Raw genomic sequence first — 25,872 nt, 5'->3', positions numbered from 1 at the left:
GAATATTGGATCAAAGATCAGGGTTTTTGCATGCTTGACCTGCCAAATACAGCCTGGTCCAGGACAGCTGTGACTGTCTCCTCGACCTTTTCAGCTGTTAAAACTGGAATGTCGCCCGTCTGTATGGTATAGGTCAAATGAAATGCAATATGGTCCATTGATCAAGCTTGCCTATTTATAGTTCCTGCAGCCATCATGTGTAAAAAATTGTATCATTCAATATACTTCAGCTAGCTCTGGGTGTTTCACGGTTATTATTTTAAAGGATCCAAATAATGAAAAGATTGTTAATGTGAATCTATGCAAAAAACTATGAAGCAATTGGCCTATTCAACTTTCTGCCATGATGTTACATATAAAATTTAACTGATCCAGTCGGCTAGCTCTTCCTGGCTTTAGAAAACTGCCATCCTTCAATTAAACTGCAATCCCAGAATATTGGCTGTCTTTGGCATGATTTATGTAATCTATGCACTGCACTTCTCAAACTGAACTAATTACTTTCTTGCAGTAATGGAGCTCCTGTAGAATTGATCTTTTTCATATTTTCCTATACGGAGGCCTTTTCTTGGGACCCAGGAGTCTATGCTAGTTTGCAGAGCAATCCCATTCACTCATTAATTTTCCTTGTAACCTATTCTTAACAAACTCAACGGAACATGAGCTGATTAAATGGCCAATTCACAAAGCCTTTGGGATGTGGTAGGAAGTCCATGCACACTGGGAAATGCATACAGCTGTGGGGAGACTGAATGCAAGCTCTTATTTCAAAGCTAAACTTTATTTATAATTTAAAAAACAAATTCACCCAGAGAGTTGTGAAATTGTGGAATTTTCTGCCACAGAAGCCAGTGAGGCCAATTCACTGGATGAATTTAAAAGAGTTAGATAGAGCTCTAGGGGCTAGTGGAATCAAAGGATATGGTGAGAAGGCAGGCACAGGTTACTGATTGTGGATGATCAGCCATGATCACAATGAATGGCGGTACTGGCTCAAAGGGACAAATGGCCTCCTCCTGCACCTATTTTCTATGTTTTCTAAATTGATAAAGCTTTTGACATATTCTTAGTATCAGTCTAAACATTCAGTGCTGTTGGTTGTACACATGATAGTGAAAGCATATTTTTTTTTCCTTGTACATGGCACTCTGGTCACTCGTCCACTTGCTGTGCAGAAAGCCCAAATTTCCTAGACCAAAGACCTTTGATGGTCTTCCAGCAGCACTTGTTGACTGTCTCTGGATGTCTCCTGGGAACAGCCTAAAAATCAGAATCTGTTACATAACAGTTTGGGATGATCTGTGACAAAAGACTCGTGCATCCTTTGCCTGACCCTCCTAGCAACAATTCATTTTGCCAAGACATAGGCAGCAGGTTCCCCTCCATCGCGGCCTTCCTGTGAACAGTGTGCGTTAGGAGTAACATTGCAACAGTACAGGAAGGATTTGCCTCTCACTGCCAGCTAACAAGATCGTGCTACTTGTTGGGGGGAAAAAACTGCAGATGCTGGTTTAAATCGAAGATAACTTCTTCAGACTGGTCTCGACCCGAAATGTCACCCATTCCTTCTCTCCCGATATGCTGCCTGACCCACTGAGATACTCCAGCATTTTGTGTCTACCTTGCTACTTACTTGTTGGCAAGTTTGGATGAGTCATTCTGCCAAATGAACAGGGCAGGCTGCTCAGGATTCACCCCACAGGATACATCAAGTCCTTCTCCCACAGTGCCTGCAGGGTGGTCATATTAACCACTGCCTGGTGGACTTGTGGTCAAAAGTGTTTGACTAGACAAGCTCTTCCACAAAGGACAGGCAGTGGGGTAATGTCCAACTGACTGGGATATTGTGCAGCAATAAGGCTAGTGCATGGGTTGTCACCATGGCAAACGGTAACACTTGGTGACCATGCCCATGGTCTATGAGCTGGGTAAACACAGCCTGATGCAGCCATGCAAAGGTGGCCATCAGGGTGAGGGCAGTGTTGGTTATGTTTTTTCCCCTATTGTGACCTGCTAACTGTATGAATACTTTACACAAGCAACACCAGAGGTCAAGATTGCACCTAGCTGCTGGAGACTTTATGCAGTCCTTGAAAATATAATATACAGCTATGTTGCATTATATATCAGAATTTCTGCACCATGCCTTGTGCAGCAGTCCCAAATCCAATTAAGTTGAGTGCCACTGCCTTATCTGTAGCCATTGTCTTTTGCCCATCAGAAAGGCCTTGACGATGCTCATTTATTTTCAAGGATATAGATACTAGTTCCCTCTCCTCCTCTAACATGCTCTATTATACTATCGCCATTAAGTTTCTGCTAACAAAGTATAAATATGGGCATTTGCATGGGCCCTACCTATACCTGCCTCTTCATTGGCTACCTGGGCATTCAATGTTCCACAACTACTCCAGCACCATTCCTCAAATCGCTCTCTGCTACATTAACAACTGTGTTGATGCTGCCTCCTGCACCTGTGTAACTTGTCAACTTCATTAACTCCACCCTGCTCTCAAATTCACTTGATTTGTGACACTTCTACCTTCTGTGATCTGGCTCCATCTCAGGAGATAAACTGTCCACTATCTATCAAAACCCACTAATTCATGCTGCTATGTAGACTACATCTCCTCCCATCCTTTCTCTTGTACAGATGCCTTGTTCTCCTCCCCACCCTTTCTGTGCTCTGCAGAGACCACTGTCTCCATGACTCCCCAGCTACTCATCCCCGCCTTTCCACCCCTCCAGGCCCACTATCCTCCTCTCCTCCATCCAGGGACCTAAACAGCCCTTTCAGTAAGACTGATTAAGCTGCGCTTCATGCAACCACTGTGCTGTTGATGTGCCTCCTCTATATTGAGACCAAACACAGATCAGGCAGCTGCTTTGTCGAGCACCTGCACTCTGCTTTGGACATCTGGATCTCTCAGTTGCTGACAATTTTAATTTCACTTCGTGTCCCACATTGACCTGTTTGTCCTTGGCCATCTCCACTGCCAGGATGAGGCCAAATGCAAACTAGAGAAACAACACCTGGTATTCCGCCTGGGTAGTCTGCAACTCAATGACATTGAATTTTCTAATTTTGGGTATCCTGCACCTTCTCTGTCACTTTCTCCTATCTTCCCACTCCATCTGCCCTCCCCATCTGCCCAAAACTCACACCTTTCACTAGGTTCCCTCCATCCCACGCTCATCTCTCCTTTTAATTTCCTATCTGCCACCATCCCTCTTTATTTGGTTCCAGAAGCTGGAATATCTTCATCTCATCACTTCCCAAGCTCTGTTGCTATCTCCAACCTTCCCCTCCCTGCCTGACTTGCCTACCAATCAACCCCTCCTTGCCTGTATCCGCTTATCATTTACTAGTTCTTGACCCAACCCGACCCCCCTCTTTCCACTAGCTACTTTCCCTCTCAATCCAACTGATCCCATCTCCCTGCCCCTCAGATGCTGCCTGACTTACTGAGCTCCTCCAGCAGCACTCCTTTTGTTTTGCTCCAGATTCCAGCATCTGCAGTTTCTTGTCCATCCTATTGCAGAGTTGGTTAGTCCTCAAAATAAATTTATTCTTGTCTAACATTTACAACATAATGTACCCAGAACTTATTATTCTCCTGCAACCATGAGACAGACGAATAAATTGTTGGCACAAAGTATTGTAATTATTCAAATGACCAATTATCTGCTCAGTGAAAGTAATGTAAATTTGTCTGCAGCTCTTGTCGATTAAGTTAACATTTGGGACTGAGATTATTTCTGATTCGTTTAATTTTGTCACCTGACTGGTGCAATAAATCATTCTAGAAAAATAGGTGCAGGAGTAGGTCATTCGACCCTTCGAGCCAGCACAGCCATTCAATATGATCATGGCTGATCATCTAAAATCAGTACCCTATTCCTGCTTTTTCCCCCCATATCCCTTGATTCCTTTAGCCCTGAGCTAAACCTAACTCTCTTGAACATCCAGTGAATTGGCCTCCACTGCCTTCTGTGTGAAGAGAATTCCACAGGTTCACAACTTTCTGGGTGAAGTTTTTCCTCATCTCGGTCCTAAATGGCCTACCCTTTATCCATATCAAATCTTGTAGTTTGGAGCCTACCTTTTTAAAGAAAAAGCTTGTCTCTGTAAAACAAGGGAATTCCTTGCTGTTGAGGTCTCCACCGGGGTTGAGAGAAGTTAGATAGTCTTGGTTCTTAGTTTAGTTTAGTTTATTGTCACGTGTACTGAGAATATTTTGAAGTGTTATTTCCAGTGCTAAGCTTTTGGAGCAAATTGGCAGTGGGTTGGAAATAGAAGATGGGGAAAACTAGTGCCTGAAATAATCTCTGAAATAGAGAGGGAAAGGTGTTTTATCTGTCTGTTCTTCTGCTAATCAACATTCGGCTTACTTAGATTTGGAGGTGTTGCGCACACACATGCTACAAAAATCCCGATATGAAATGCAAAATACAGTTGGAATATTTTTTAATGTCCACAAGATCACTCTTGCACAGTTTCGCATTGCAGATGTATTACATTAATTATTGTCTGTATTTTTCACCCTCATCTGCAAAGTTTCGATGAAAACCGGGCATTCCATTTTCAAAAATATTTTTGTCAGATTATATTACGAAGTATATAAGGTCACTACGGTCAGGAACCCATGTGCAACATTGAACTGTAAACTGATTTTTCAAAAATATTGCTTTCTGAAAGGTACTTTACATATTGTAGAATGAACTAACTTGTACCCTGCTTCACAGTATCATGCCGAGACTATCAAGAATGTCCGTGTGGCCACAGAAAGCTTTGCTGACAATCCTATCACCTATCGGCCAGTCGCCATTGCTTTGGACACAAAGGGACCTGAAATCCGCACTGGACTAATCAAGGGAGTAAGTATCCTGTGTAAATGTTTCACGACCCCAATTCTTGTGGGTGTTGTAAAATTGAAGGTGGTTCAGCAGTACTACGTGGTGATGGTATAGTTGTATCAGTGTTATAAATCATGAGAGGAATAGATCGGGCATGAACATGAGCAGAATAGAGAGGCACAGCGTGTCTTGCCCAGAGTAGGTGAATCGTGGATCAGAGGGCGTAGGTTTACGGTGAAGGGGAAAAGATTTAATAGGAATCTAGGGTGACCTTTTCACACAGTTGTATGGAACAAGCTGCCTGAGGAGGTAGTTGAGGCTGGGACTATTGCAACATTTAAGAAATGGTTAGACAGGTACATGGATAGGATAGGTTTGAAGGGATATGGACCAAATGCAGACAGGTGGGACTAGTGTAACTGGATGTTGGCTGGTGTGGGCAAGTTGCGCCGAAGGGCCTATTTACACACTATCACTATTGTAGATGCTCAGAAATATGAACTTGGAAGATTTTAAAATTAACTTGTATTAATTTGAAAGCAATGTACTGGGTGTTTCATTTGTTTAAACAAGAGCTGAGTGTAAAATTCTTATCTTTAGTTAACTTTTTGTTATCTGTAGTTTATTATTTTAGCATTGATCTTAATTTTCCAGTGTAAACTTTTGAGAATTGTCAAAATTTGGTAGCTTAAATTGTACAGGATATATTGAGTAAAGGAGTTTGAGAATACAACTGCTGTAAGTACTATTTAACGCAGAGTCCTCTAGTTCCAGTTATCAAATGTTTCTCTATTCAGACTCTGAGGATTTATTGTTTATCTAGGAATGTATTTTATCTTAAACCTGCAGACTAAAATATTTTAATCAGTTTGTTTTGCTGATGAGGTGCAGCCAGACAGATTTCCCTTGCGTCGCCACCTGGAAGTTGCTGATCAAGCCACACCATGCAGACTTGGCAAAAGTATCGCTGTTCCTTTACTGTTCTGTCCAAATCTTGAAACGCTCTCCTTTAAAAGCATTGCCTATACCCACACCTTGGATTGTAGCAGTTCAAGGTAACAGATCACCACTACCTGAAGCGCAATTAGACGTGGGCAATTAAAATTTCTGACTCTGTCTTGGGCGCCCACGTTCCTTGAATGAGGTGTACAGTGTTTTCTCACAGGCCTCAAATATCTCCAAGCCTGCTGCCAGGCTGAGACTGATGTCATCCAGCAGTACCTGAAGTGAAGGACTCAGTGACTTGACCAATGGGCATCACTTCCTTTTCTTTGTTACTTAAGAGTCTAAGGCTTGGCAGCAGCCTGATCACTGTGCTGTAAATGTCTGATCTCAGCACTACTTGCAGCTCTGGTGCCCCAGTATGAATTGCACACGTGTCCTTCTGCTTGCTTAAAAGCAAAGGTGGATATTGGTGAGGTCATTTTGGCTGAACATAGTTGTAATATTCCAGCCTTTAGTTCCCTACCTGGGACCTGCCTTTCAAGATAGGAATTTTATTAGAGCCACCACCTTCTAATTTGCTGTTTAATTGCCCACTGCGATGCTTGACAGGATGTGGTTTGTTCAGAATGCAATCTTTTATGGTTTATTGATATTACATATTAACTAAATGGGTGATTCAATAGGTTTAAATGGAATTCAATGTGGCTACACAATCCTAAAATTGAACAGATTATCATCTATCAAGATTTTAAAACCTGAATTTTGTCAAATAATAAATTCTGCCATTCTTTGTATAATGGTTTCATCAGATCTTGGGTATCCTCACAGGGTGAGAGTGACAAAAATGTAGGAAAATATAGAGGTGAGGATCAATTAAGATGCATTATGCAAAACCTTTGAGAGGTGAGTCTTTGGAATTTCAATTAATGGTGGAAACAACATCTGATGTTTAAGGCAGGGATGGGTTGTTTCCTACAATACAATATATCTTTATTGTCATTGTACAGGGGTACAATGAGATTGGGAATGCGCCTTCCATACGATGCAATAAATGAATTAGCTAATCAGTATAAATTTATACAACCCAGTGAAACAAAATTAGAAACTGTTTTAAAACAGTATAAAGTTCAAGTAGGTCTGTGCCGGTTCGCTGTGCGATGTGACCATCCGGCTCAGCAGGACCGGTTCATAGCAGCTATGGCCCTTGGGATGAAGCTGTTCCGTGTCTGGAGGTGCGGGCGTAGAAGGCCTTGTAGCGTCTGCCCGATGGTAGAATTTCGAACAGACTATTGCAGGGGTGTGAGGAGTCTTTGTGAATGCTGGTGGCTTTTCTGAGGCATTGTGTGTTGTAGATGCCCTCCAAGGCTGGTAGCTGTGTTCCGATAGTCTTCTGAGCTCTATAGACTACCCGCTGAAGAGCTCTCCTCTCTGCCTCCGTGCAGCTGAGGTACCACACAGGGATGCTATGCGTTAGGATGCTCTCTATGGTGCAGCGGTAGAAGGTCGTCAGCAGCTTTTGGGGCAGACCAGACTTTTTCAGTGTTCTCAGGTAGAACAGTCGTTGCTGCGCCTTCTTGACCAGCGCAGCGGTGTTAGTGAACTATGTGAGATTCTCCAAAATGTGTGCCCAGAAACTTGAAGCTGCCTTGATGAATAAGGCAGTGAATAATGACTGGATAGTAATGTTATCCGCCATGATCGATCCATGATAGAGAAGGCCAAGTGGTGTGTTCCCACTTCTAGTTGAGTTAGTTAACTAGTTTTGCAAATTTGTTGCTAGTCTTTCCATATTAAGTAAGGAAGTGTGTATTGTAATTGATTATTACTATGGTTCATTATTAAGTGACATTCAGATTCTGGAGGTACAGAATGCATTTGGCTGTCTTTATGAAACATTGGTCTATTTTCTACATCACCCTGCACTTAGTTTGACTTATTTTGAAGCTAATTGTAGTCTCTCTGAACCCAGTTTTTTCCCTCTATTATCTAAATGTATTATTACAAGGGTAGTGTTAGAATAGCATAACACGCTGTCTTTGTAAGATGAAATGTAACTTAAATTGGCTTGACGGTCTCTTGTTTTGCTGCAGAGTGGTACTGCTGAAGTTGAACTGAAGAAAGGTGCCATACTTAAAATTACACTTGATGATGCTTATAAAGAAAAGTGTGATGAAAATATTCTATGGGTAGACTACAAGAATCTGCCTAAAGTGGTTGAGAAAGGTAGCAGAATCTATGTGGATGATGGCTTAATAGCTCTCCGTGTATTGGACAAAGGTAAGTACTATGTACTAAGTACTATGTCATTTCCTGTCCTAATGCATTTTTATTAGGGAAGCTAATCGATTTGGTCAACTGATGATTCTGCCCTTGGATTTTAAAACAAAATCAAATTTTCTCACCTCTAGCACTAACTATATTTGCATCTTTTACCTATTTGTTTCCCTTGATTGAAATTCATTTTAGTCTGATGATTGACCTCTTAATTATGGTCTTCGTATCATGCTTATTCATTCCTAGATATTGAGTTATTTCAAGGAGCATAGAAAAACCCTGGCAAAGCTATGATTATAATTTCTCTTAAATTGAATGGCTTGCTACAACATTCGAAGGGTATTTGAGTTGGCCACTGCTGAAAGACTAGTTTGTAGTTTAGATTATTATTGCCACATGTACCAAGGTACAGTGAAAAGCGTTTTGTTGCGTGCGATCCACTCAACGGAAAGACTTTACGTGATTACAATCAAGCTGTGTACAGTTACAGGATAAAGGACAAGGTAAAGTCCGGTTAAATGTGGTCCATGTGTCTCCAATGAGGAAGGTCAGGATCGCTCTTGTTGGTCTGAAGACGGTTCAGTTGGTTGATAGCTGTTAACTCTACAACTACATCTGTACAACTGTAGACATGACAAGAATAACAAGTTTGTTTGCCTGATCAAAATCTTATCATTCTAAGCAAGTGATCGGACTGATAATGCTTTTCCCTATCTCTGATTTTTATTCAGTTGCTTTACCTGTGCAATTGGCATCATTAAAATTTTGTTTATGTACATTGTTCATTTAATTTTCAGGTGCAGATTATTGTAATACTGAGATTGAGAATGGTGGTTTCTTGGGCAGCAAAAAAGGTGTCAACTTGCCAGGAGCAGCTGTTGACCTCCCGGCAGTTTCTGAGAAAGATATCGAAGACCTAAAATTTGGAGTAGAGCAAGGAGTAGACATGGTGTTTGCCTCTTTCATCCGTAAGGGTGCAGATGTCCATGCTGTGCGAGCTATCCTTGGTGAGAAAGGAAAGAAGATCAAAATTATCAGCAAAATTGAGAACCACGAGGGAGTTCGTCGGTAAGTGGTCAACTGCCTGGAAGATGTACGGTGACCCAAATATAGCTTCCAATCACAGTATGAATACACTAAAGATTATAAACACCAAGACTAGACATTTAGCTGCCTGAAATCTGCTAATAAGTCGCCAGTAATCCTAGCTCCTACAACCTGAAGAAGGATCTCAACCCAAAACGTCACTCATTCCTTCTGTTCAGAGATGCTGCCTCTCCCACTGAGTTACTCCAGCATTTTGTCTACTGTCAGAGAAATCAATCAAGGACTCAGACTTATGGAGAGCGAAACTATTACGTGATATCGTGGAGGAACTGCCCCAGGAAACAGTTCCTTCGAAGTACAGTGTATATACTGCTGAACAAACAAGTGTATGTGCAGGCTAGCACATATCATAGTTCCTTAAACAGATTAGTCAGGGAGTTGAGATTTTATCAAAACCACCTAAATTACATTAATCAGACCCATACATAGTTGTGTTGGTTTTGCAGATAACAGAATAATGACACCACGGACAGAAACTGATATTTGTTCACAATGCTCCAATCACTCGGCTAAGGCTTTCCTAAGAACATTGTGGCATCTTGAGCTTTGCAATATGTGTCAAAAGCAGAACAGAAAGTTTAGCAAAATTCTCTCGTCTAACTTCAGTTTAAACCAGCATCTGCAGATCCTTGCAACAGCCTGTCATTGTTCCATGTCCTTAAATTGCTTTTTAATGACAATATAGATTTAATAGAATTAAAATAAACAATTCACCCAAATTCTTGTATTGTTGATAGTGTTTCAAACTTGTACCTTTTTCATGCAAGTGTTTTTTACACCTGAAAAGACCAGGATCTAGTTTGTACACCGTGCCCTGGAATCGTTAACACCCCAGCCAGTGGAAATGTTTTTGGTTATTTTGGAATGGTAGCAACTTTGGCTATAATCTGTCTTGGTGTTTGTGATCCTTGAACCATTGTCATTTTGTTGATACTCCCACCATGCAGTTAGTTAGGGAATTCCAGGATTTGGACCTAGTTGATGGAAGTGATAAGATTTCCAAATTGAAACAGAGTGCATCTTGGAGGGGAATCTATTAATGGCAGCTTTCCATTTCTCTACTGTCTTGTGCCTCTTGGCAGTGGAAGTTGAGGTATGAATGGGGAGGGGGGGGGATGAGGGGGTTGTCTTTGGAGTTGACTAAGCAAGTGACTGTAATTTGTGCACGTTAAGGTTGCACTGAAATCAGCAAGTGGATGGAGAAGGTCACAAAGATGTAAAGTGCAGATATGCTGGAACATTGAGTGATGCTTGAGTGATGCAGCAGGTCAGAATTAGGAGGGAATGTATGGGCAATGTTTTGAGTCTGATCCCTCAGACTGCACAGATAGGGGTCTTTAGTTTAATTTAGATTTCTGTTTAGAAATAGTGTGGAAACAGGCCCTTCGCTCCGGTGAGTCCATGTTGACCATTGATCACCCACACATTAGTCCTATCTTACATACTAGGGCCAATTTACAGAAGCCAATTAACTTCTGAAGAAGGGTCTCGACCCGAAACGTCACCCATTCCTTCTCTCCCGAGATGTTGCCTGACCTGCTGAGTTACTCCAGCATTTTGTGAATAAAACGATTTGTACCAGCATCTGCAGTTATTTTCTTATATAACTTGCAAACATGCATGTTTTTGGAATGTGTAAGGAAACTGGAGCACCCGGTGAAAACCAATTTGGTCACGGGGAGAACGTACAAATTCTGTACAGTTAACACCCGTGGTTAGGATTGAACCCAGTTCTCTGGTGCTGTCAGACAGCAACTGGCTGCTGTGCAACCCTCAATTATTGTTCTGGCTGATTATTGTCTTGGATGGTAAGTTTCCTGTCTTGCAGCTACATTTGTCCAAGCAAATGGCAAGTATTCCATCGCACTGTAGATGATGTTAAGGCATCTGGATCTTGAGTGGTAAATCACACTGCAGGGAAGCATCTGACTTGCATCTGTAGTACGAGCCTTTTTTTCCGGTCCCTGTAATTGACCCTTGTATAATTGGGTGATAGAACTTGGGGAATACAGGATCAAGGGAAGTTGGTGGAGGGATGGAATTCTTGATCTGCTTTAGATCAATGGGCCAAATGGCCTTGTGCTGTGAGAAAATATGCAATTATCCAGCCTTCTCGGATGGTGGAAGACCACTGAAGGTGACTGACCCTGGGCCTCCCTCCGCTGGATAAATTGCAGTGATGCCCTGGAGCATTGGGATAATCAATCTATACAACTGCAAGAAATGATCAATTTCTGTTACATGCCCACAGTCCCAAAGATGTGCAAGTCTGTAGGTGAATTGGCCTCTACAAATTGTCCTCGAGTCAGGAGTGAGTGAGATAGTGGGGATAACAGCCTGTGCAAACAGGTGATGGATGGCCCGTGTGGGCCGAAGGGCCTGTTTCCATGCTGTATCTAAGCCACAGGAAAAAAACTGCAGATGCCGGTTTAAATCGAAGGTAGACACAAGTGCTGGAGTAACTCAGCGGGCCAGGCAGCATCTTGGGAGAGGAGGAATGGGTGACCATATAACCATATAACAACTACAGCATGGAAACAGGCCTGTCCGACCCTACCAGTCCACGCCGACCATTCTCCCTGACCTAGTCTCATCTACCTGCACTCAGACAATATCCCTCCTATCCATATACCTATCCAATTTACTCTTAAATAATAAAATCGAGCCTGCCTCCACCACTTCCACCGAAAGCCCATTCCATACAGCCACCACCCTCTGAGTAAAGAAGTTACCCCTCATGTTACCCCTAAACTTTTGTTCCTCAATTCTGAAGCTATGTCCCCTTGTTGGAATCTTCCCCACTCTCAAAGGGAAAAGCCTACCCACGTCAACTCTGTCCGTCCCTCTCAAAATTTTAAAAACCTCTATCAAGTCCCCCCTCAACCTTGTACGCTCCAAAGAATAAAGACCCAACCTGTTCAACCTCTCTCTGTAGCCTAAGTGCTGAAACCCAGGCAACATTCTAGTAAATCTCCTCTGTACCCTCTCCATTTTGTCGACATCCTTCCTATAATTTGGCGACCAGAACTGCACACCATACTCCAGATTCGGCCTCACCAATGCCCTGTACAATTTTAACATTACATCCCAACTTCTATACTCGATGCTCTGATTTATAAAGGCAAGCATACCAAACGCCCTCTTCACCACCCTATCCACATGAGATTCCACCTTCAGGGAACAATGCACAGTTATTCCCAGATCACTCTTCCACTGCATTCCTCAATTCCCTACCATTTACCCTGTACGTCCTATTTTGATTTGTCCTACCAAAATGCAGCACCTCACACTTATCAGCATTAAACTCCATCTGCCATCTTTCAGCCCACCCTTCCAAAAGGCCCAAGTCTCTCTGTAGACTTTGAAACTCTACTTCATTATTAACTACACCACCTATCTTAGTATCATCTGCATATTTACTAATCCAATTTGCCACACCATCATCCAGATCATTAATGTAAATGACAAACAACAGTGGACCCAACACAGATCCTTGGGGTACTCCACTAGACACTGGCCTCCAACCTGACATACAATTGTCAACCATTACCCTCTGGTATCTCCCATTCAGCCATTGTTGAATCCATCTTGCAACCTCACTATTAATACCCAACGATTTAACCTTCTTAATCAACCTTCCATGTGGAACCTTGTCAAATGCCCTACTGAAGTCCATATAGACAACATCCACAGCCTTGCCCCCATCAATGACGTTTCAGGTCGAGACCCTTCGGACTGTTACATTTCAAATTTGTTTATTAGGAGTCTGAGGAAGGGTCTCAACCGGAAAAGTCACCCATTCCTTCTCTCCCGAGATGCTGCCTGACCCGCCGAGTTACTCCAGCATTTTGTGTCTACCTGTATCTAAACCAAATGCAGTTTGCAATTCTCATTACCGTAGAACTAATTTGTCCTATAAGAAAATAACTGCAGATGCTGGTACAAATCGAAGGTATTTATTCACAAAGTGCTGGAGTAACTCAGCAGGTCGGGCAGCATTTTTTATGCTGCCCGACCTGCTGAGTTACTCCAGCACTTTGTGAATAAAATGTCCTATGTTGCCTCAGCTAGTTTACATCTGACTTGTGAAGAGTTTAGAATGGCTACTTGACTGTATATTTCTGTCCTTCAGGTTTGACGAGGTCCTGGAGGCCAGCGATGGCATTATGGTTGCTCGTGGTGACCTGGGCATTGAAATCCCCGGTGAGAAAGTGTTCCTTGCTCAAAAGATGATGATTGGACGTTGTAACAGAGCTGGCAAACCTGTCATCTGTGCTACTCAGGTATAGTAATTTCCCCCAACATTGTTCTACGATACCAATTCTGGTTCAAAGCATGCTGCTGGGTGACCAAATTGTCCTAATTTGGTCACGTGAACTTGTTTTGGATGTAATTTTCAATAAGTGATAAGTTTGGTCTAAAGTTTGGCACGGTGGCGCAGCGGTAGAGTTGCTGCCTTACAGCGAATGCTGCGCCGGAGACTCGGGTTCGATCCTGACTACGGGCACCGTCTGTACGGAGTTTGTACGTTCTCCCCGTGACCTGCGTGGGTTTTCTCTGAGATCTTCGGTTTTCTCCCACACTCCAAAGACGTACAGGTATGTAGGTTAATTGGCTGGGAAAATGTAAAAAATTGTCCCTCGTGTGTGTAGGATAGTGTTAATGTGCGGGGATCGCTGGGCGGCGCAGACACGGGCCTGTTTCTGCGCTGTATCTCTAAATCTAAATAAAAATCTAAATCGAAAATTGATGTGGGGCTGACTGAATAGTGGTCCTAATAACTGAATAGTGCATTCCACCAGAAGGTTGTGAAGAGTAATTTGTATTTAATTCGGATTACAAACATTCACCTACTGTGCTGTTGCACTGTCACCCAGGTTCAATCCTTTGTGCTTTATATTTGGAGTTTGCATGTTCCTTCCATTGCTCATGGAGTCCCCACCCTAGTTGTTCAGATTTCAAACAACACCCCTAACCACTGCTCAATGGCTGTGGTAAATGTCCCTTTTGTAGGAGATGAGGGGGATTTGATGTAGAGGTGAGCAAGCGCAGGGAAGTTGGGAAAGGGACCAATGTGAATACTCTGAAAGCCGCCATAAACCCAACTGGCCAGCTACATTTCAAACTTGTTTATATTGGGAATATTTGGTTTCTGAAGAAGGGTCTCGACCTGAAACGTCAACCATTCCTTCTCTCCAGAGATGCTGCCTGTCCTGCTGAGTTACTCCAGCTTTTTGAGCCTTGTATCTTTGTAAATAAGTAGATTGAAGTTCAAGTGAGTCTTATTGCAAAAGTCTGTTCATGTGAAATTGGCCAGGTGTTTGTGATGAAGACACTTGTTTTAAATTGTATACTATTGACAAAATTTAACGCTAGTTACCATTGACCATGTAGCATTGAGCTTGCTTCCCTCATCCCAAATCTGGACGAACACTCTGTTCTTATTTAATCCTCACCTGGTGTCTTAACGAAGTGCAATAAAATTGTCAAAGCTTTGTGCTGTTTTCAGTCACTGGCCAAACTTCTATTTCGAACATTGCTAACTGGCCAAATCCATTCCGTCCCCTTGAGCTAATTGCAGTGTCTCTTGCTTATAATTATGATATGGTGTCATGTAAACTTCAATGATGTGGAATAATTTTTTTTTCTCCACTTTGTATCCATGTTATTTGCTTCAGCAAAGCTATGATATTAACATCGTACAATTCTAGTTGTGCGATATAATGGAGATTTTTAACAGTATTAGCACTAATATGGTATTAATATAGCGCTTCATATCCCATAGTCCTTATAGGTTATTGGAGTTCACCTTGCTATAAAACTACAATGATATGAAACAAGTGCTTTTTCCAAAGTTCATGAATTTTTGTACTTTCAGATGTTGGAGAGCATGATCAAGAAACCCAGACCCACCCGAGCTGAGGGCAGTGATGTCGCTAATGCTGTGCTAGATGGTGCAGATTGCATCATGTTGTCCGGAGAAACCGCAAAAGGAGATTATCCCCTTGAGGCTGTAAAAATGCAGCACTTGGTATGTCACAAAACAGTAAATGTTGTTTCTTGACAAAGCTTTTAGTTTGTAATTAGGGTTTGTAAAAGATGGAATCCATTAACAGTATTTTAAGACCTCTTTGAAAAAGTGCTGTTCAATTGCAGGGAAATGCAGTGTTCACACGTTGGTCTTGCCATGAGGATTTATGGTTCCAATCTGTAGATCCCTGGACTATTGAGCAGTTTCAAAAACTGTACTGATCAAAATAGTTAATGCTTTATTTTCTGCCTTAACGTTATTTTTTTCATATCTCGCCTTTGAATAGTAAATTAACTGATCATACTCTGAGAGATTAATGAGCAGAAAATGTGACTCTTTAAAAAGCTACATTTACCATGCTTGACTCGTTAGTTGTTAAATTAAACCAGTTTAAAGCCTTAAATATTGGATTGACTAGTTGGAGCCTTGTACTTTGATCCTTGATCATGTCAGTGTCTAAAACATGTGAATCATTGGGATTGAGGGAAGAGCGTATGCCATTACACCACCTCAGTGGTAATTATATTGAGAATGACTATACACTCTATTTTCCCTTCTATGAAAGCAACATTGATCTTTGTTTAAAGCCCTCTTTTATTTATCTTTAAATTGTCTAAGTAATGGATTTTATCATGGGTTGACAAATGGTGACAAGGAATTAACTTTGGTTCCACGAATGAGTAATTTGTCCATTTTCCCTCCAAGCAATACAGTTCAATTGCCTAACCATAAAGACCAAATGATTGTCTCCGATCCTTGTTCACATATTTTCTAACTTTACCTCCGCCACCCCCTTCGCATCCCAGCCGCTTGTTTATCCCCTGGTGTGGGATTAATGATAACTAGTTCACTTCTGAGAAACATTGGGATATCCCAGCAAGACCAGCTATGCCCTTGGAATCTGAGGTGTAGTGATTGGTGCCAACTGTTAGTAAATCTCATTAATGAAAGAATGAAACCTTTAAATGACTGAATAATCTGAACCACTGACCCCATATTTTTAAAATAACTTTTTACTCCCCTATCTTCAAATTTGGCTGAAATTTGGAACTTGGTGTTGTATTCTTAAGCACCTGGTAACTCTAGTAGATCGTGTTTTGACTTTAAAAAAAATTGGATTCTTCATGCTTCTCGGCTGTAAAGCCGGTTTTGGCAATTTTAAAACTTGCTTGTTGGCCTTGTTAATCCTGCCTTGCAGTTGCTTGCATATGTTGCCTTCAGTCATGCAGATCCCAAAAAAGGTCATATCTCTTTAGGCCACTGAAAGTTCACTGCATTGCATAACAAACCTTGATGCCCCTGCAGAATTAACTGCGTTAGATTTCCCTGTCAGATTTGGAAGTGGAGAAGTTCATAACCTTAACTTGCCATTCAGAGTGCCCCAGCCCCTGATGAATATTGGAAAGGAAACAGTAATGCTGCATGGAACTGATCCCTTCAGCTTGGCATGTACATACTAGCTATCAAGTATATATCTATGCTAATGCCATTTTTCAGCACTGGAGTCCTGCCTCCACCATCCCCTTCTGGCAGAACACTATCAACAGCTCTCAGCGTGAATCAAACTCTTCCTTGCATTCTTTCTCAATCTGTCATATTGTCTGCTAAGGGGGAAGGTTTCTCACTGTGTAGGAAAAAACCTGCAGATGCTGGTTAAAATCAAAGGTAGATACAAAATGCTGGACTGGAGTAACTCAGTGGGTCAGGCAGCATCTCAGGAGAGAACAAATGGGTGACTTACGGGTCGAGACCCTTCTTCAGACTCAATGGGTGATGTTTTGGGTTGAGACTCTACCTAAGGTTTCTCGCTACCCTATCTATGGCCCTCGTATACCTCCAATCTGGTTTCTCTGCCTTCTCTGATCCAAGCAAAATATATCCAGCCCAATCACTCCTTACAACTGAAGCAGTGTACTAATGAACCTCCTTCACACTTTCCCCAATGCAATCAACTCTTTTCTGTATTTTGACCAGAGCAACAAAGTTGGTAATACTGGGTCCAGATACTTGGATACATTGGAAAAGTCATTAAATTCAAAATTTATGTTTTCATTATCTAATATTGAGCAGATATTCTTGTGGCCTGCCTGCCAGTTCTTGGTATACAGCAGTGTAAATCAGTGAAAAGTGAAGCCTTGCTTTAGATGAGGAATTCCGATATCCAAGGCAGAGTTTTAAAGGACTTGTATTTAAATAAAAACTGCATGTCTTGGATGCATGAAAACACTTTAATGCTGAATTCAGAGTTTTTCCTTGTCCAGTCCTGCAATCAAAACCTCTAGTGACCATTTGGAACAGCGGCCTCAATCTGAATTTTAATATTGTGCCCTGTATAATTAGCATGACAAAAATAGTATGTGACAAATGGAATAGCGTGTAACCGATGGATTTTTTAAATTGTTATTTGAAACATTTGCATGTTATAAAATGTACTGCTCGAGTCTGGAGAGCTTCAAGTGTTTGAGTGCTTCTGCTAGTGTGAAAGAAACTTCCTATTTTTAGTTTTATCCAAACCTAATTTTGCAATTCATTATGAAAGAATTTGGGAGAGAAATTGGTTTGAATCCCAACGCTTAAGACCAAAGATCTTTTGTTTATAAATTCCTTGGTGCAAGATGAGAGTTTGACTCCGATGGGGAAAAGAAGTATCAGTCGGGTGTTTCAACAGCGCTTGCTGGAAGTCCTTGTATCTTTTTTCTTTTCTTCCCTAATCCCACTCGCTTCATTTCGTTTAATTGTAAGGGGCTCATCCAATCCATTGATTTTTAGACTAATAGTATCCATTGTTTTAATTTACTTATATAGGTTTAGCTGTATAATAGAGTACTAAATTTGCATGTCTTTTCATTTACATGATTGTGGAGCATTAGTATATTTTAAGTGCAGTTGTGCAACTTGCATACAGTGGGCTAGAATAATTATTTAAAATCTCTCCACAATTTGGATCTATACAGCTTGGAACACCTTTGCTAATTGAAAGTTGCAAGAGTGGATTGGTTTCAAACGTCAGAAGCTGACTCCTTGCAACTTAAAATTAGGAAAACGTCCTCTTACTAATCGAATAGCACCCTTATGCCAGAATAGGCTTTTGATTCTCAATCTACTAAACATTCCTGTAATGCAAATATTGCACAACTACCTAAACCTTGCTTTCACTAATGTGGCATTATACCTGACTCTCTCTTGCATCTTTCTCTGTTCCTGTCTTATTTTGTGGCCCGCAGATAGCCCGTGAGGCAGAGGCTGCAATGTATCATCGGCAATTGTATTCGGAGATCGCTCAACTAGCACCCTACACGGTAGACACCACGGAGACTGCTGCCATTGGTGCTGTGCAGGCCTCTTTTAAATGCCTTGCTGCTGGTATTATTATCCTGACCAAATCTGGCAGGTAGAGTAGTAAATGAGTGATACTGTGCAGGTTCAGTTAACCATTTCTTCTTGCAGGCTTCTGGATAATTCAATGGCCTGGTGGCTGACTAACCCATTTCAAGCTTGAGGCTATTTCAAATGGCATGGGGGGAAAATTGATGCAATGTAGGCTGGCTACGCAGTTTTGGTTTGTTCATGCATCCAGACGTAATGTGGCCAACATTGGTTGTATATCAGTTTCCCAAGCTGTGTTGACCAGGTCCAACAGTTGGAGCACATTTGGCTCAGTTAGGCTCGGAAGGTAGGCTGAGCTACGCAAGGTGTACTTGGGATTAACATGGCAGAAGTGGTAACTGACCGGACTGTTCCCTTCCCTGGTGCTGTTTTGTATGGCATCTGCAGATTGCTCGAGAGGCTGAAGCTGCCATGTACCACAGGCAGCTATTTGAAGAGCTCCGCCGCTTGTCACCTCTTTCAGGAGATCCATCTGATGTGGCAGCCATTGGTGCTGTGGAGGCCTCTTTCAAGTGCTGTGCTGCAGCTGTGATAGTGCTGACTATGTCTGGAAGGTAGGAATAATTCCATTGCTTGCCCCTGAACTTTTGACATTTCACTGGCCTATTTTTGTCCTGTCAGAGTGCAAAGAGCTGTCCAACTTTAAATATCAATCTAATTTAAAGTTGCCCCTATCTGCAATATTATTTCATTAATATTGATGTCGGATCGTATCACTCTAAATTACATTCTGTATGTTGATAATTTGAAACTAGTCAGGAATACGCCCCAGCCAATTTGTTGATTTCCAGCTTAATCAATCTCTTTAAATGGTCTTTAATAATGAGTAAAAAAGATAATCACTTAAGCACTCACTGGGAATTGAACATTCTGGCATGAAAGAACAATACCAGTTTCTCTTCATCAAAGTTGTCTAGCCTAAATTTTGCCTTTTGCTCTATGCAGAAGCATTCCTTCAGTCTGCACTGCCATGCTTAACAACACATTTTTATCCTGCCCTCTGCTGTCTAGTGGAAGGGTTTGTACATTCTCCCTGTGACAGTTTCCCGGGTGCTCTTTGTTTCCCTTGCGTCCCAAAGGCATGTCTTTGGGGTGCAATGCCTGGCTGCTGTAAATTGTCCCTTCTGCAATTGAGTTACAGGACAATTGGGTGTGAAATGATGAGCTTAAATTATTTTCTCGGATGCCTCCACACTTATTGTTCAGAACTCCATGTAGTACATGGTGGCCTTGTTTTTCCCTATTCATGTTTGTTAGCTGGTTCTTTGCACTCTTCAGAGCTTCATTATGTTGCCATTCCAAATTTCTTTTCTGATCTATCCAACTTGGCTTCATGATTTGTGAGGAAAAACTCTTGCCTGTACATTATGCAAGGCTGCTCATTTTATTGAATTTATCTGTTGAAGCCTATTTTGCTTTTGCTGTTTTGGTGCTGCCCTTCATAATAATTTGCTGCTATCTGCAAATCCCAACAAAACATTTTCAATCTGTGTTCAGATCGCGTGCCTCAGTCTGCGACTATATTTTGTTTACTGGACTCCTACTTTTTTGGCTTTGTAGCTACTGATCAATCACTTCTGCCTTGTTCTCAATTTAACCTTCTACGATCAGTTTTATTTTCTATTTTTCTGAAAGTCAGTACTAGAGAATTCAAAATGAACTTCATGCAAATCAGTCCTGATTTTCTTCCCCACTTATTTCATCAACTAGTAAAATTTCTGATGTGTTATCTATTCTAAAATGTGCCTTGTTGAAGACAGTTACACTTGCTGTTCCTTTGACCCTAATCCTATATTTTGTATATTGTATACGCGGACAGAACGGCTATTGTTTCTTCCTGGATATGGGTTTGACCACAGCATAGTTTGTCCTGCAGATAGCCCTGTTATTATTCTGCATATGCATCTTAATTTCACAAACAATCAATGGAATTATTTTCCTTGGTGGCCAGGTCATTATGTCAATACTTTTACCTGTTACCTTTTTTGACTGCCTTAATTGTCTGGAGTCGCTTCCAATGTGCTTGTTGGCATCTGCTGCCTTTGTGCTTTGTGTGTGTGTGTGTGGTTTTGTCTATGGATTCTATTTCTTTACGTATCCATGACATTGTGCTTTGCTACACATGTTCCACAGTAGTAACTGCTGCAGTGCTGGATTATATTGTACAACGGCACTGTGTGCTTTGGTGGAATCTTTGTTTAAGCCCATCTTATGTCCAGTTTTATGTAGATTCTGGCTTGCAGCTGCATTTTTTAAAAAAGTTGTGAAGCTGCACCTGTGTTGGCTGTATTGACAGGACCTTCCCGTTGACTGGTTGGAGCAGTACCAGAGCTGATTAAGAAACCCGAGCTGCTCTTACCACGACCTTGGCTTTCTTTGAGCTGATGGCTAATTATCAAATGGTCTAAGCAGGCCCCTGACTGCATAAAAATTCTTTCTACAGTAACATGAATGTGTTCCATTTGGCTAATGGAATGCCGCCCATGGAAGATTTAGTCTTTCCAATCTGGTTGACTGTACTTTGGATATCTGCATATTTTGGACTGTTGACCTTGTCTTCTGAGGGGTGGTGATGTGGCTGGAGACCCCCAGCATTGCAGTATAAGGAAAATAAGGTTCCAAATTGATGCTCTGTATTGTGTAAACTCTTGGGCTCAAAGAGTAAGTCAAATCAACACAGCATGTCCTGGATGGAGCAATTATTGTTGCCTTCTGCAAATTGATCGAGTGATCTTTGATGCTGCGGTGATCAAGAATTTGATGGCAGTAGTGAGCTCATGTTCTTGTTTGGGTCTGTCAAACCTACCCATTTATTCTGCTGACTGGCTGAAATCTGAATGCAGAAAACTTGCCCTACAACCATCGTGTCTGCTTGACACCAATAATGTACCGAACCATTGTTTCAAAAAAATATTTTCATTGAGGTTCAATTGGGGGTTTTAAGTTTAGGCTTTGGCACTAATGAGTTGCTACCAGTGTTAAAAATGACTTGTGAAGGAAGGAACTGCAGATGCTGGTTTAAACTGAAGATGACACAAAATGCTGGAGTAACTCAGCGGGTCAGGCAGCATCTCTGGAGAGAATGATGGGTGAAGTTTCGGATCGAAACCCTTCAGACTGAAAGTCACAGGAAAGGGAAACGAGAGATAAAACGGTGATGTAGAGGGATATGGAGCAATCAGTGAAAGATATGCAAAAAAGCAACGATGATAAAGGAAACAGGCTATTGTGTAGCTGTTTGGGTGAGGAAGAGAAGCTTGGGTGGGGAGGGATGGAGAGAGGGAATGCAGGGGTTACTTGAAACTAGAGAAATCAATATTCATATCTTTAAGGTATTAATTCACAATGCTGGAGTAACTCAGCAGGTCAGGCAGCATCTCGGTGGGTAAGGAAAGGGTGATGTTTCAGGTCGAGACCCTTTAGACTGATGTCAGGGGGCGGGACAAAGGAAGGATATAGATGGAGACGGGAAGATAGAGGGAGAACTGGGAAGGGGGAATGGAAGAGAGGGACAGAGGAACTACCTAAAGTTGGAGTAGTCAATGTTCGTACTGCTGGGCTGCAAGCTGACCAAGCGAAATACGAGGTGCCAATTTCTAGTGGGCCTCACTATGGCACTGGAGGAGGCCCATGACAGAAAGGTCAGACTGGGAGGGGGAGTTGAAGTGCTCAGCCACCGGGAGATCAGGTTGGTTAAGGCGGACTGAGCGAAGTTGTTGAGCGAAACGATCACCGAGCCTGCGCTTGGTTTCACCGATGTAAATAAGTTGACATCTGGAGCAGCGGATGCAATAGATGAGGTTGGAGGAGGTGCAGGTGAACCTCTGTCTCACGTACAAAGGAATATTCGTACCTTGGCGTGTGTAGAACCAATTTGATGTTATTTAAGGCAGTGGTGGACTATATCTTATGAACGTGACTGAAATCGGGTGGAATTTATTTAAATATCTTGCGTGAGTTTGCTTATTTGTCTATTGGTTGCTAACATTGCTGTGTTTGTTAGATCTGCACACCTGGTATCCAGATATCGCCCACGGGCACCCATCATTGCTGTAACACGTGAACCTCAGACCGCACGCCAGGCCCACCTTTACCGGGGCATTTTCCCCATCCTCTTCAAACCTCCAGCTGACGCCGTCTGGTCTGATGATGTGGATCACAGAGTCAACTTTGCCATGGAAGTCGGTAGGTTACGTCATGTGTGATAGAAGCAGAATTAGGCCATTCAGCCCATCAAATCTGCTCTTCCATTCAATCATGGCTGATCTATCTCTCTCCTAACCCCATTCTCCTGCCTTCTCTCTATAACCCCTGACGCCCGTACTAATCCAGAATCTATCAATCTCTGCCTTAAAAATGTCCATTGACGGCCCCGACAGCCTTCTGTGGCAAAGAATTCCACAGATTCACCGCCCTCTGACTAAAGAAATTCTTCCTCATCTCCTTAAAGCAACATCCAATTCTGAGGCCATAACCTCTAGTCCTAGACTCTCCCACTAGTGGAAACATCCTCTCCACATCCACTCTATCAAGGCCTTTCACTATTCGGTAAGTTTCAATAAGGTTCCCCCTCATCTGTCTAAACTCCAGTGAGTACATCAAATGCCCATCATATGTTAACCCACGCATTCCTGGGATCATTCTTGTAGAACTCTGAACCCTCTCCAGGGACAGCACATCCTTAAATATGGTGCCCAAAATTGCTCGCAATACTTCCAAATGTGGACTGACCAGCACCTTGTAGAGCTTCGGCATTGCACCCCTGTTTTTGTATTCTAGACTCCTGAAATAAATGCATTTGAAATAAATAAAGTTGGCAAACTAATTTTCTTATGTGGTGGGTGAGGGGCGGGAGAAGAGAGATTGTCCATGATTCTCTTTTAGAATGAAGACCAGATGCGATCGAAACAACTCTCATTAGGGTGGCACGGTCGCACTGTGGTAGAGCTGTTGCTTTACAGCACTTCAAACGCCAGAGACCCGGGTTTGATCCCGACTAGGTGTGCTGTCTGTACTGAGTTGTACGTTCTCCCCATGATCGCATGGGTGTTCTCCCGAGATCTTCGGTTTCCTCCCACACTTATTGGTTTGTAGGTTAGTTGGCTTGGTATAAGTGTAAATTGTCCCTAGTGCGTGTAGGATCGTGTTAACATGTGGGGATTGCTGTTTGTTGCGGACTCGGTGGGCCGAAGGGCCTGTTTCCGTGTTGTGTCTCTAAACTAAATTAGCCGATCAATTTGTTTTTCAGGCAAGGCTCGTGGCTTCTTCAAGCCATGCGACCTGGTGATTGTACTGACTGGCTGGCGCCCAGGATCGGGATCTACCAACACCATGCGTGTGCTGCAGGTGACCTGAGCGGTGGGTAGGACTTGGATCTGATATCCACTGCAGTGTCACCTCCCTCTAGGCAGCTGTAGCTTTGTGTACTGCAGAGCACCAACACTTAAGCAAATTAAAGAAAATGCATCTTCCTTGTAACACGTTCTGCTCCTGACTTTGCTCTGCTGTGTAGCACCTGACTGCCTGATGTAAGACTATATAATGCTCCGTTTGGTGTACTGCACGTACATCTTACCCACACAAACCTTTATTTATATTTTGGTTAAAATTAGTGCCCAATAATACATCCTAGTATTAATTGGTGCGATGGTTACATTTTTAGTTCTGGATGATATAAAAATTGTTTAAATCCTTTCTGATTCTGTGTCTGACATTGGGCCTGATATCATTCTTGGTACACGTGCTGTTGTGAATTATAGGAGTAGAATTTGGTTTAAATGTTGAATGTTTGCAGATCACATCAATTAAAAACTAGCTTACACAGTGTCCATGCGTCTGTTTTTTTTTTTTCTAACAAGAACTATTTTAGACTGGATTATCTGCCCTCTTCATATAAACCAGCAGGTGCTTGTGCTCTACAGTCTTGCTTGGGAGTGGCATTTGGAGTAAGTACATTTGGGAAATCATAGCCCTTTACAGACTTCTGACCAAGAGAACTGCAGATCCTCGATCATTCACGTTTGCCAATCGTGATCCTGACACAGGATAGACTGGCTGATGGGATGCTGTGTCTACAGATTGAGCTTCTAGAGCAAAGGATTACGGTTTCAGAATGAGTAATAAAATACCTTGGACTGATGAAAAATCACTGAGTGGCAAAGCTGTGGATTTAACTCTCTCGAGACTGGATCCATGTCGTTAACTATACACCGATCAGCCAAAACATTATGACCTGATGAGCCAAAACATTATAACCACCTATTGGTCCTCTGTGTGCAGCCCCATACATAGCAGGGTGCAATGCACTGTGTATTGTGATACATTCCTCCCGTGACCACCATTAAAGTGTTCTGTGATTTCTGTCTGTTTGGACCAGACGGGATAACCTTCGTTGCCCTCATGTATCGATGAGTCTTGGGCACCCAACACCCTGTCTGTCGCCGGTTTGTGTTTTGTCCCTCCTCGGACCACTGTTGGTAGGTACTCACCACTGCTGACCGGGAGCACCCCACAAGCCTTGCCGTTTCAGAGATGCTCTGACCCAGTCGACTGGCCATAACAATTTGGCCCTTGTCAAAGTCGCTCAGGTCTTTACTCCTGCCCATTTTTCCTGCATCTAACACATCAACTTCAAGAACTGACTGTTCACTTGCTGCCTAATATATCCCACCCCTTGACAGGTGCCATTGTAACAAGATAATTAATGTTACTCACTTTGCCTGTCAGTGGTCATGTTTTGACTGATTGGTGTATTTAGGATATCGGTCGATAGAGATAAGATGAGTAACCAGGGATATGAGAAGATAACTATGATAGAGTAGATGAATCATAATCACATTAAGTGTTTAATTAGCCTATACTATTATTCTATTTAATTTAGAGACACAGCACATAAACGGGCACTTCGGCCCAATGAGTCCATGCTGACCAGCGATTTCCCCGCACGCACTAAATACTATCCTACACACGGGTCAATTTACTGTCTTTTTAAACAGCCAATAAACCTAAACCTGTATGTCTTTGGATTGTGGGAGGAAGCCGGAGCACCTGGAGAAAACCCACACAGGTCACTGGGAGGATATATACAAATTCCATACAGACAGCACCCATAGTCAGGATCGAACCAGGTTCTGCACACCGCTCTCTCTTCATCTGGACAGCCAGGGGGGGCTATGAGGATGTTGTTCATTGACTTTAGTTCAACATTCAACACAATAGTCCCCAGCAGACTGGTTGAGAAGCTGCTGGAACTGGGGCTTAGCACCCCTCTG

At 42.3% G+C, this 25,872-nt stretch overlaps 1 protein-coding gene across 3 annotated transcripts in view; it reads left to right on the top strand.

Annotated features, from left to right (window-relative positions):
* pkma (pyruvate kinase M1/2a) overlaps positions 1-24,422 on the top strand; it is a 34,579-nt gene extending 10,157 nt beyond the window's left edge. For 2 of the 3 annotated variants that reach the window (XM_078429996.1, XM_078429997.1), the window contains exons 4-11: positions 4,747-4,878; positions 7,893-8,079; positions 8,874-9,144; positions 13,316-13,466; positions 15,062-15,214; positions 18,989-19,155; positions 22,605-22,786; positions 23,850-24,422. In XM_078429996.1, the coding sequence (XP_078286122.1) occupies positions 4,747-4,878; positions 7,893-8,079; positions 8,874-9,144; positions 13,316-13,466; positions 15,062-15,214; positions 18,989-19,155; positions 22,605-22,786; positions 23,850-23,956 (1,350 nt within the window). In that variant the 3' untranslated portion in view covers positions 23,957-24,422. Of the gene's footprint in view, positions 1-4,746; positions 4,879-7,892; positions 8,080-8,873; positions 9,145-13,315; positions 13,467-15,061; positions 15,215-18,438; positions 18,606-18,988; positions 19,156-22,604; positions 22,787-23,849 lie in introns of all 3 variants that reach the window. The other variant, XM_078429998.1, reaches the window with a different exon arrangement.
* Positions 24,423-25,872: the final 1,450 nt, after the last annotated feature.

The sequence above is a fragment of the Rhinoraja longicauda genome, chromosome 38 (genome assembly GCF_053455715.1).
Source record: "Rhinoraja longicauda isolate Sanriku21f chromosome 38, sRhiLon1.1, whole genome shotgun sequence".
Classification (NCBI taxonomy): Eukaryota; Metazoa; Chordata; class Chondrichthyes; order Rajiformes; family Arhynchobatidae; genus Rhinoraja; species Rhinoraja longicauda.
This window is presented reverse-complemented; position numbering and strand designations above follow the sequence as displayed.